Raw genomic sequence first — 12835 nt, forward strand, 5'->3', positions numbered from 1 at the left:
GAAACGTGCAGCATTATCTAATGTGTTGATGTTTTCCACTGAAACAGGAAGACAGGGCGGGACATATCGAACAGCTCCTCCCCTTTATTAAAATAGCCAATAGCGTTTAGTTTATATCGCAGCTGCAGTTTCCTCCTAATCTCTAACCATTTCTCCTCATAATCTCCTCCATATTGCTTTAAAATACAGCATTCAGTGCAGAATTCAAAAGGGTCCGATACGTTTTGTGGTCTGTGCCGACTCGCGCATCTGCGCTATCGTGTCTCTGGACCGGAGCAGACTGTGCGCGCAGCAGGGGTCCGCGTGACACTAATGTGAAACCAGACTTAATTCACCCCAATGGAAAGCGTATTTACATCATCTGAATCATTCCCTATCCCTTATATATAGTGCACTATGTGCCATTAACCATGTAGAAAATAGTAGTTGTGTGAATAAGTGACCGATTTTAGCTGCAGCATCAGCGTCTATTTATAATGTAGGGGGCGGGGCTTCAGATTCAAGAGAGCATTTGATTGGACAGAAAATCTGATGAGAAACTGAAGTGCAGAGTGATGTCATGAAAATCATTGATCCATAATGGCGGAAGTAAGAGACTGAAGTTTTGAATGCTTATATCTTCTAAATGCGGATTTTATCAATGTTTTGGAGCACACTAGCTTATAGATAACAGTAAGGCTAACATATTCATACTAAAAGCCCCAAAAATGGCGACTTTAAACTAAAGTCAGGTTACCCTAAAAAAAAGTAGTTGGCTAAAAGTTACTAACAAAAAGTAGATAAATACTTTAAAGCTACAATCACTCTGTAACACTTGCTAGCACAATGTTTTTAACTACATACATGGTGATTTTGCTTAAACCTTAATATCAATCAATCAGTCATTCTCCAATCACCACAATTCAATGTAGCCAAGATTCAGTTACATATCAAGGTGCTTTTCTTTAATCACAGAGCTGTTTCAATTCAGCTCTCTTGTCTCAAATGAACTGCAAATCACTTTATTAGCTTTCCTTAAATATCTCTGTCCTTCAGCTAAATGCCTTCATCCTTCTTCTGGTGTGAAGAAAACAAGACCTTCTCCATTACTTATGAGCGACTAGTTTTACTTGGTGTGAAAACACCGATGTGGGATTTGTGTAGAATTAAGTCATTGGTCTGAGCTCACGAGATGTCAGAGGGAAAAAAGGAAATCAATATACTGCCCATCAGCAAGGCTTAAGTGTAATGTTTAAACGTGCAGCCAGGAGAATTCAAAACAGAGGAGGAAGTGATGTCTGCAGTTGACCCAGACAAACGGTTCAAGGCTGTATATGTTACAAACAAGACAAAAGACATGAGCTCCGAAAATGATTTTTGGTCTACTTAGTCTACTTGGTAAATATTGTTGGACGTTTTTACGAGAAACAGATCGCAAGAAAATGATGTTAACTATATGACACCTTGGTAAAATGGACATGGTAATCGCATTTCATTACCTTATGAATATTATATCTGATAAATATGCAAACTGTTTTCCTGGACAGGATAGCAGGAGACTTCTGAAATATGAGCCAAATGTCATGGCGCATTACATCATCAACATTTCACAAAGTTTATGAAGCCAAAAAGGAATCAGATTTATTGTATATCTAAAAACACATTCAAAGCTCATATATAGTGCCTTCTTAAAATATATTCAAACAGCTATTTAAATTAAACATTTTAAATACTTCACAATTTCTTTTCTTTCTTTTTTTTTACTGTATTTTTGATCAAATAAATGCAGCCTTGGTGAGAAATGGAACATTTAAACATCTTTACAACCCTAAACTTTTTCCAATGGTAGTGTAACTATTTCTACTCCATTACTATGATTAATAGACAGATCAAACACAGAGAATAAATCTACTGTGAGGACTGATAGAACTTTTATCCGAGAAAAGTAAATCATTAAACTCAGCTTATATATCTCAATTAGAAATCAAGTCATTCTCTGGGATTCAGTTATGAAATTGTAGATCACCAGAGATGATGGATGCTATTTAATTTTCCTCTTATTAAGACACCACGCAAAGGAAACCAGACATTTTCCTAAGACTCCTACTGGTCCACCAACAAATCATTAAGACGCAGTGTTAAGAAGAAGTAAGGCAGTTGTGCTTCAAAACCAGATCCATGCGATCTGTATCTGTTGTCATAGATGTGTCAGCCTCTAACAAAAAATATCAGCTGCGTCTCATCTTATAGGATGTGTTCTCCAAAGGTCGCATTTGTTGGTCGACATTCGTCATAAAGGGTTCCTCATTTCAGTAAAGTAACCATTATATTCCAAAGTCTTCAGAAAATTATAACAATATGGTTCACTGGGAATAACCGTCAATTTTATGATAGTTACTTTTCTGAAAGAAGACAGAAACATGTGCAGTGTAATTGCCTTTATTAATGAAACACGTGCAGAACTAATTTGTGTTTGAATCATTGTAAAAAATATTCTTATGTAAATTGTACCGGTCCATTAACATAAGAATGGCTTTACATGCAGATTTCCTCTGCTCGTGTTTCACGAATGAAGGCCCTAAGAGTGTGTTCTGAATGGAAATAGTTCTGGATGTGACTTGAATAGTTGTGATAATTGTGTATTTGGGTAACCGTAGTGGTTAGCATATTGCAAACATAAAAAAATCAATGCTCTACTAAGCAAGTGCTTTAGAAAATAAGACTCCCCAGGTTAAACAACAGACATGCTTCCAAAATACCACACGATTAGTCATAATTTCATTCGATCGAAGGCCAATAGCAGTGGAACTTGGCAGGGTCCTACTAATCAGCGCTTTTCTCTGAGTAACACATCCCGGCTTTGCGTCGCTCTATAATTTTCAGTGTCACAATTTGCTCCCGAGAACACAGAGTCGAAATGAGAGAAATCTTTCCAATTCACTGGCTCATTGATTTCTCTCCAGCTCCAAATGCCTTTTTCCTTTCTCACCGTTATTTGAGGTATCATTTTCATCCGTGTCAGAGGCTGCCGTTCATGTCTTCTTGTTGGCAATACTGAAGGTCATTTTCTGTCAGTGCCATGAAATATATGGATACACAGACACCATGCACATACAAAGACTATGAGAGCTTTCTGCTGGTCTGACTTAAACCGTGGATATAATGTTACATTTTATGCTGATCTGGGATTAACGTCTTCCACCTGAATCCACATGCACTCACACTGAAATCCTGACACAATGCTATTTTTAAATGCTTACTAATCCTCATTTATGGTGCCTGATGCTTTTAAAGGGGTAGTTCACCCAAAATTGAGAGGTCACTATTCTGCCGGAACTTGACTCACGTACGGCCGTTTCCGGAAGCCAGTGATTATAGTTTATAAAGTTATAAACATGGATATTTTTCTTACAAAAACCCATCGTTTTGCTTCAGAAGGACTTTATTAACCCCCTGAAGGCGTATGGGTTACTTTTATGATGGATGGATGCGCTTTTTGGAGCTTCTAAAAGCTCTATTCACTCCCATTATAAACCTGGGAAGAGCTCGGATAATTTTTTTATATAACGCCGATTGTGTTTGGATGAAAGAAGAAAGTCATATACACCTACAGTAGGATGGCTTGAGGGTGAATAAATTATGGGATCATTTTTGGGTGAACTAACCCTTTAAGCATTAAAAAGTTGTTCTTCTGTGTTACACAGAAGAAAGAAAGTCATACAGGTTTAGAATAACGTGAGGGTGGGTAAATGACAGAATTGTAATTTTTGGGTTAACACCCTTCTTTCTCACCTGTACTCCTGGTCTTTCCGTTTCTGTGCGAGGTATTTTTTCTTGACTTCCTGGAGTTCATGTGCCAAACGTTCGATTTCATACTTGTAGTCTTCTGCTTGGGACTCGTGCATGTTGAGCTCAGCTGTTAAGGCCTGTGGAAGAAATGAAAAAAGGTTGGAGATGAACTCAAAACATGTAAAAAATTGTGTTAGTGCAATCAAAAATCTGATTGGACAAGCTATGTTTGAAACCGTTAAAATAGTTGATATGTGCAGGTCTGTGACTTTACATCATGTAAATTCTGTAATAATGCACTTGGTTGCTGCAAACTTGCTTGGCAACCATAACCAGGTCAACTGCATGAAAAAAATCATAATGTAATTGTATGAAATTGTACTGTACACAATAATTTGTTGTACTGAAGTTTAGGTACAATTTAATAAAAAAATTTTTTTAGCCTTTATTTTCTTTATGAAAAATATAATTTCTTAGTTTAATTCAGAGGTTAAAAAAAGTCTACATTTAGTAGGTTAATTAACTTTCCAGACTAATTGTCAAGTGATAAGCAATATAGCGTTTATTATTTATTGGCAGTTTTTATTTTAGTATATATTGAACATTACTGGTTTTAATTAAATGATCAATTTATGAAAGCAACACATTTTCACAGTGATTCACCATGATTAAGTAAAGTTGAAGACGTTATTAATAGCTAGAAATGAATTACTGAACAACACCCCATAACCATGATAAAACATTAAAAGTAGATAATAGCTTTTATATCCACTGCTTTGGTGCTTCCAGTTATGTTGCACACCATCTAAATATTGCAAAGCATCTAAGAGCCCATTCGTCAATTACTTTAAAATGTTTCCCAAAGCCGCGCTCACCCTTCAGTAGGCACCTCTTTGCTATAAATGTGTCCTAGTTGTACAGTTGTGATCTATATCACTGAGGATGTGTTCGGCTTAACACTCGGTCACCTCATCTCTCCCTCCGAGGCAAAAAAATGGAGTGATTTCCTCTGCGGCATCTCATTGATCTCCGTCAATCTTTGCACATATCAGTCAAGCTCTAATTGTAATTCATCCAATGTGCTCGAAACCACCCACATAGTGCGGGTGACCCAACAGCCCAGAGCTCAGTAATCAAAGGAACAGGAGGAGGAAGATGGACAGGAAGTGAAAGAGGAAAGAGAGAGAGAGAATCCCATATTTGCAGTGAACAATTTGGAAAGGATTTTGCGCATTCATAATGTTTCTGTTCAATGAAAGTTTTTCACTTTAAATGTTTTTCCATCCACAAAATTGAATACGAATAATTTGAAAAAAGAGTTTTAGGTTTTTTTCTGCAACAATTGAAACATTTGTTTTATTGAAATTCAGATTAGGGTGTTGAACTGGGCCAATAATTGCGTTGTTTAACCAACTTTCAAGCAAAAACTGTACTTTTGGCTGTACATTTCACTTTTCAAATTAACAAAATACTTCAACTGCTGTGTGGTTTTCATAAAGCGTATAATAATATTCTGACTCGCATGGGTATTTTATAAAGACAAAACTCTGGAAACATTTTCCAAACAAGCATGGAGAGTCAAAAGACCGGTGTTAATTAATGTTAATTTCTTAAAGGGAGGCTGGAGCGGGAGGACACGCTTCAATCAAAACAAAGAACGGGATGATTTTTCCGTTTGGCTCATTAGTAGGGCTTCTGTTCTAATGTTAATTACGCTGAGCTTTGTTTATTTAAAGCTTTGCCAGTGATGCCTCCGGTGCGTAACTCATTTTAAGCTTGGCAATAAATTATCAGAAAGCCAAACCCCCCTATGCCTACCTTCGGGCCGTTATTTTTAAGTTCAAGGGCGCCAGAGAGTTTTACACTCCACACTGCAGATATTCTAATAGATCAGCTCAGAATTTCTGCCGAGCTAAGGAGTTTTGAGTCTTTAAAGTCTGTTCCGTCCATTTTTTTAAAAGATGGCGAACGCAACGGAGCACTTTCTATAAGGTCCTGATTGCAGAGGGAGGTTTGCCTCGTTTTCAGATCCAGGGTCAGTTTCCTAGATGCTAATGTTAGCCATTACATGGCAAAAACCTGATCAAAACCCAGCTTAAAGATCAACGTATATCAAGGCCATATGGATATTATAAGGTCACCTAAGGCTCAGCAGAGGCTCATAACTTTTTAACCGCTCTCATCTCTGCTTCTCGCCTTTTTAATAGGACAGGACGAGGCAGCTTAAACCGAACTGACTCATTAAAAATGACATTAGTGGTCGCTGTCTCCAGATGGACCTGAACTCTTAATTAAGTGGTGAAGTAACTAATTATTCATTTTGTGTGATGGTGAGAGGGGGAATGAGGAGACGAGGATGATGGGAGAGGAATGATAGGAGGAATGATTTATGTGAGAAAACCCTTTAGTGAGTGGGAAGTGGGATCTAGCTGACATATCACAGATAAAGGGGGGAGGGGGGGGGGGAGGGGGAGGGGGGTGGTCTGTTAATAAATTAATTTAATTAAAAAATTAACTTAATTTAATATTTAATTTAAACAATAGCATTACATTAAACTATTTAATTTGGTAAAATTACTTCTTTTTTTATTATACAGAGGAGACCAGAAAAGATGATGTTTTTAAAGCACCTTCAGTTGTTTGGTCTTCTCCCGGAGAGTTCGCTGATAAACCTGCAGTTTTTCTGCTGCCTCCGGACCGGGCTGCCGAGCAAGGATGTGTTTCAGCTCCACATAAAGTTTCTCTTTCTCCTGCAACCACAAAACACACACACAGCATATAGTTTAACACTAAGTAAATCAAACCAAAGACATTTTAAAGAACCCCTATTATGCTTTTTCGGATATTACATTTCATGTAGTGTGTAATATAGCTGTCTGAGAATGTTAAAGGTCTGCAAAGTTTTAATAAATAGATAAATACAAAATAGGTTTGTAACATATATCCATAATGCCAGTCTATAGTCTTCACTGGCTGCCCGTGAACAACATCTACTTTGACCCGTGTTGTGTTGTGTTGCCGACATGTCGAGAAGACGCTGTCCTGAGATGAGGACTCGGGCTCGATTTGATGCGATAAAACCGAAGTGCTGAGGTAGGCTGAAATTCAGATTTGGTAATGTGTGTTTCTGTTCTGACACGCACTGTAAGCAATAGACCAATCACAATAGACTCTGCCAACTGACCAATCAGAGCAGAGTAGGCTCTCAGAAAGGAGTTTAGAGAGACCAAATCCTTGATCGAACAACTTTAGACACTGTGGGAATAGAGAAGATGCTGCAATGTATATTATGAGAAAATTAAATCGTTTTTGACCTTGGATGCATGTAAACCTATTGTAGGAGACCTCTAAAACAAAATTAGGAACCATTAATATAGCAAAATAGGGGCACTTTAAATGTGAAGTACCGACAAAATCAATTCAATTTAAATTAATTTAAGCAAATAGAACTTGTTAACATTTTCACTACTGTTATTTTTTCTTTTTTATACAAACAGTGATAAATTATAGCGCTGTTATTCCAAATATTCAAATTAAATGGAATGAATTTGAGGACCGTAATTAACTCTACATGATGAAATAGATCCTCTAAAACAATGTGAACGTTCTCTGATATGCTAAAAATCTGTCACTGAACAGAAGCATTTTCCCCTTGAAAAGACTTAAAAAGATATTTTGTTAGTTCATAGTGAGTTCAGAGCATTATTGAGAGATCTTTTGTTTATTGTTAGTCGTACGATCAAAAGCAATGAAGTTATTTTTCAGTGTCACATCACAGGAAAAAAGATACAGCTGGATTCAGGGGACTGACAGCTAATTCATTTTGGAAGCTAGTTAATTATCCAAGTGTGTGGAGGAAAGAAAGATGTATAACTAAGACTCCATCGCAGTGCTGACCAAGTAATGACACACACACACACACACGGATCATCAATGTTGCTAATTAGAGAGGGAGTCCTGACGAGTTTGAACTCATAATGCTAATAAATGCAGCCTGTCTGGTGTCTAAAATGATCACTAATATAAAGGCTCTGAATTTTCCATGGAATATAAATGATGTGCCACAGGAGAAATCATGAATTCAGGGGTTTAGGACGTCTGAAAGAAGATCTCTCATGATCAAAAGGTCCGGGATTCAAAATGAAGACACACTCATGGCCTCGACAACCACAAATCTGTTCTTTGTCTCAAACACGTTACTCACACGTTACACAGGCACACACAAACACACTATAGATTTATTGCAAAGCCGAAAGCTCAACACATTATTCCTCTGAAGCTTCCAGTATTTTTCTCAAGATATTTTCTGTCCTTTCTCCGTTCCTTCACAGCCATGGTGGTCGTCTCTTCACAATTCCATCAATAGTGAAGTGAGCGTGTGCGATAGCGAATGAATGATTTATGACTGAGAGGCGTCTGGACTTTAATACACTGACTTTTATAGGATCACAACAAGTCCGAGATCAAACCCAGTCTCAGACTCCACCTTACACCAACTCTCTGTCTCAAGCAAACATCTGAACTCATAGAGCTTTATCAAAGAATACATCACTTTAGCACCAAAAACATTTTCATGGCCAGACGTGGGCTGAGCTTTGATAATGCTAATGCAGTTACACGTGCATTAGGAAACCAAAATACCTGTCTATTTCAGTCTCTCTCTTTTATTCTGCTTGTCTTACTATATTTATCATACATATAACACCAAGAATGACACATTTTGGGGCTTTATTTCTCAGAGGAAATGTTTTATTGCTCCGAGTTTATTTTGTCGCAATGCCTCTTGCATTCAGATCTTAAATGGATTGTTTCAGGTTCAATACAAGTGAAGCTCTTTTGAATTACTTTTCTCTGACTGTTGATCGCAGACCTTCCTATCTGGGCAAATCTGAGCACAGTTTGTGACATTGTCGAGATCTCTTCTCAAGCTTTATAAAAGATAAATGTTCAATTACTAGTCTGTCTGCTTCTCGAGAGAAAATAACTGGATTTCATCCACATATTTTAATGCAATTTGCTTTTAATATTGAATAATAAATGTTGGATAGAAACGCCAAAATGTGAATAAAATTCCCTAAATGCACATAAAAACATACATGCTATCTTAAAGTGGATTAATCTTTTATTTTCTACACTAACATTCAAACGTTTGGAGTCAGTAATGTTTTTAAGAAATGAATTATTTTATTCAACAAGAATGCATTCAATTGATCAAAAGTAACATATAAGATTTAAACTTCAAATAAATGCTGTTCTTTTGAAAATACTGGAAGAAAAAAAAAAGTATTACGCATCACCACATGAATATTAAGCAGCACAACTGTTTTCAACATTGATAATAATAAGAAATGTTTCTTGAGCACCAAATATTAGATATTAGATATTACATTAAATTAGAATAATTTCTGAAGGATTATGTGACACTGAAGATAGAAGATAGATATTCAAATAGAAAATAGTCATTTTAAAGCATAATAATATTTCATAATATTCCCTTTTTTTATTAAACAAATAAATGAAGCCTTGTTGAGCATAAGAGACTTCTTTCAAAAACATTTTAAAAATCTCACGACCCAAAACTTTTGACCCAAACCCAAAGTGAAGACACTATGATAAAAACACATTTACAAAATATGTTTCTATTCTACTCATTTCTATATTGCACGCATGGAAATAACTAGTATTTTGTTCTTATTTGCAGATTGCTTTCGCGTTATTCAGTTTTTTGCAACTCGATTCAAAATATGGAAATATAGCAACAAAGTTCATCTAGAGTGTCTGAGTGAATCTATAAAGATGAAACCATCATCTGAGGCCCTGTCCCAAATGGCACCCTAAACACTTGGGTCACGGTGTACACGGCAGCCATTTTAAGACTACAAAACCATACGTGCATATGAAGTGTGCCATTTAGGCCGTGTGTCCACCAAAGGGTTTTTTCACGCGGCTGGCGTATTTTTCCAATTGTTTTCAATGGGAGCGCCACGTTTTTTAAACGCCATGAGCGTAACGAGGCGCTGAAGGTTTTTTTCACGCTGAAGCGCTGAGCGCCCAGCGTTTTTTAGCGGTCGCCGAGAGTTGAAGAATGTTCAACTTTGGGTAAAACGCAGCGCTCATCACTGTCACTTTTTACCCAACCATCCAATCACAGTGGAGGAGGGGCGGGCCTAATACCACACCGACCAACCGCCACATTCTTCTTGTACAACAGATGACAACAACAAGCATAATAACGGGGCAAAATCATTTAAAACAAGAGCCAGAGAAAATATGTTACATTGTATCGACATTTTAATGTAGAATCACCACAGAAACAAAATATGTGTGAAATGAGATACTAGTAACACTTTCGCGGATATTCCGTATCATAACAAGATAGACATTCTAGACATAGAACCTCTATTCTTAGACATAGGTAAAAACGTATACAGTAGATCAAACGATCTACTGCAAATCAAAGCCAGTGTCACCTGCTTCTAGATAATGATAGTGATTAAAATGTGCTTTTGCCTGCTGAATAGAAAAGCATCGTCTATAAATACTATGATCTGAATTTCTCCATCCTCCCTGATTCAGAGGAAATGACAAAGAATATCTGGCTCTCTTTCAATGACCGAATCATGGGTCCTTCAAATCCTCATCTCTCGATATTCTCGCTCACTTTCTTTCTCTTTCACTCATTTCCATCTCTCTCTCACCCAATCTAATATTTAACAGCATGTCTACAGTCACCATCTTACGTAAGAAGTATTTTTACACCTTGCAAACAAAGGAAAGGGATCAAACAAGAAGTTGTTGCTTAGCTTCATTCTGACTTCATTTCCACTATATCAGACTGAATAATCATAGAGGGCCATGTGACATGGAGAACACCTGAAGCTACAGCGCGTTCGGGACGACGAGCACGATTTAAAAGCAAACAGATGTTCTGTGTGTCACTCCATTCAGAAATGAAGACATGCTGTGACTGACAGTGACGGGAACATACTCTCAATTTTCACCCCCGCAACAGTTTTCTCTGCCAAAGATTTCGAACGACAATTGCACGTCTACCGGCTTCTGACCTGTCGTGTCTTACGGCAGAGATATCCTCCCTTGACAGCTAGAGAAGATTTTGACAATCACAATGGTTTTATTGTGTTGTTGTTGCTGTCATGGAAAAACTTCTGTCACAAAAGAGTGGAGGCAAGCGTTCGTGACGTGACTCAATTGGTGGGTCACAGGTCTGATAAGGTCAAAAACAGCACAAACGGGGGAAAAACAATAAATGCAAGTCTTAAAGTAATACATTTAGCTAGATGCTAACACTTAAATGGCTTAAAAGTCGACATTATTTCTATGGCAATCGAGAGAAGGCCACATACTATCAATAAAACCTAAGTTGTATTTTACCCTGAATATTCCTCATAACCTTCAGCTTATAAAACTATTTTTGTCCATTTTACTAAGCTAACAAGCCAATCAAATCATGCTCTTGTGCTTTTAACCACATTTTAATTTAAAACAACTAAAGAAATCCATTACAATGTGAAATGTAATTGGCCACATGTACAGTCATTTATCCTGTAAATCGTCTCAGGTTACGAATGTAACCTATGTTCCCTGAGAACAGGGAACGAGACAATACATCATAACGACGCTATGGGGAACGCCTCAGGCGTGACAGGTGTCTGAAATCAAATATCAACTCACAGCAATCATGTTGACCGGCGACAGCCCGTGAATCATCAGCTTGATTGATTAACGTGCGACCTGGATGTACAAAAGGGAGCCTTGCACACATGACAACATCCTATCGTCTGAAGGGACTGTTGCAGGCAGGCCCCTCAGCATGGCAGGGAGACGTATTGTCTCGTTCCCTGTTCTCAGGGAACATAGGTTACATTCGTAACCTGAGACGTTCCCTTTCGAAGGGAACTCAACAATACGTCATAACGACGCTATGGGGAACGAAATACCCACTCCGCCATGCTGAGGGGAGTGCATGCCAGAAGGCAGTGACAACTGTCAGAACCAGAATTCAGAAAACACTGGAACCACTCACCCTTAGGTCACACCGGGCTGTCAGTGACAGCACTCCCTACCGGTCATAGCCCAAGCTAATGAACCAAGAAACCGCCAGAACATAGTTAATGGGGGGTATATCTGGGCCAGCTCAAAGGCTTAGGACCACAACTTCCAATAGAAGGGGTCACTTCTAGGGAGTGTGGCTAGGGGACCCAAGGGACTCCCAGCCAGTCACTATTCAGGGGAGCATGTCTCCTGAAATACCACCAGGCTGGCCTGGTGATCTATACTAAGACACACAGTCTGGCCATTGCCTGTCTGTCCGAGACAGAGCCTCTGGAAGTTGCCTTGGATAAGGCATTCAGAAACCGAAGGCCTGCAAAGCTGGCAGAAACAATTCAGTTCCGGATCACAGAGACGGGATCTCCCGGAGAGTGTGACTCAACCTCAGGAAACGACGGAAGTCGTCCACTCAATCCACGGGTCTACCCAGTGCTCGCTCCGAACACTGGGGAAGTAAGAGAGGGTTCAAAACCAGGAAGGTCTACTGAGACCTAAGACCTGATGACCCCCTCATGTGGGGAGCTCCAGTACATGAGGGCTCATATCAGGAAGGCCGGTGAGGCCTGTAACCTGGCGACCACAGTATGTGGGAGCTCATACTCAGGAAGGCCTGTGAGGCCTGAAACCTGGCGACCACAGTAAGTGGAAGCTCGTATTCAGGAAGGCCGGAGAGGCCTGTAACCTGACAGCCACACAATGTGGGGCTACCTTCAGAAAGGCCTAACGAGGCCTGTTACCACAAAATGTGGGAGATAGCTTGAAAGGGAGGCGCCTGTTGTAAAACATTGCGACAGAAGACGCATCTAGAGTGGGACCCAAGGTGAAGAACCGGAGTCTGAGCCACGTAAAAAAGGGAATGAAGCAGAAGCGCATTACCCTTACCATAAATATGGATTTAAGAAAGTACACGAAACGAAAGTGCGTGTACTTATGCCAGTCTGAATCCAGGAAGGCCTGGTGAGGCCTCTAACCTTTTGACCACAGTATGTGGGAGCTC

The 12835-nt window shown here is 38.9% G+C and overlaps 1 protein-coding gene across 1 annotated transcript in view; it reads right to left on the minus strand.

The window, feature by feature from the left end:
- The window catches only part of cfap58 (cilia and flagella associated protein 58), a gene marked incomplete at its 5' end in the record, with an annotated part of 117061 nt that overhangs the window by 16136 nt on the left and 88090 nt on the right, over nt 1-12835 (minus strand). Inside the window, 2 exons of the mRNA XM_084106641.1 lie at nt 3772-3905; nt 6399-6518. Coding sequence (XP_083962767.1) covers nt 3772-3905; nt 6399-6518 — 254 coding nt within the window. The remainder of the gene's footprint in view (nt 1-3771; nt 3906-6398; nt 6519-12835) is intronic.

The sequence above is a fragment of the Abramis brama genome (genome assembly GCF_963993115.1).
Source record: "Abramis brama genome assembly, chromosome: 2".
Classification (NCBI taxonomy): Eukaryota; Metazoa; Chordata; class Actinopteri; order Cypriniformes; family Leuciscidae; genus Abramis; species Abramis brama.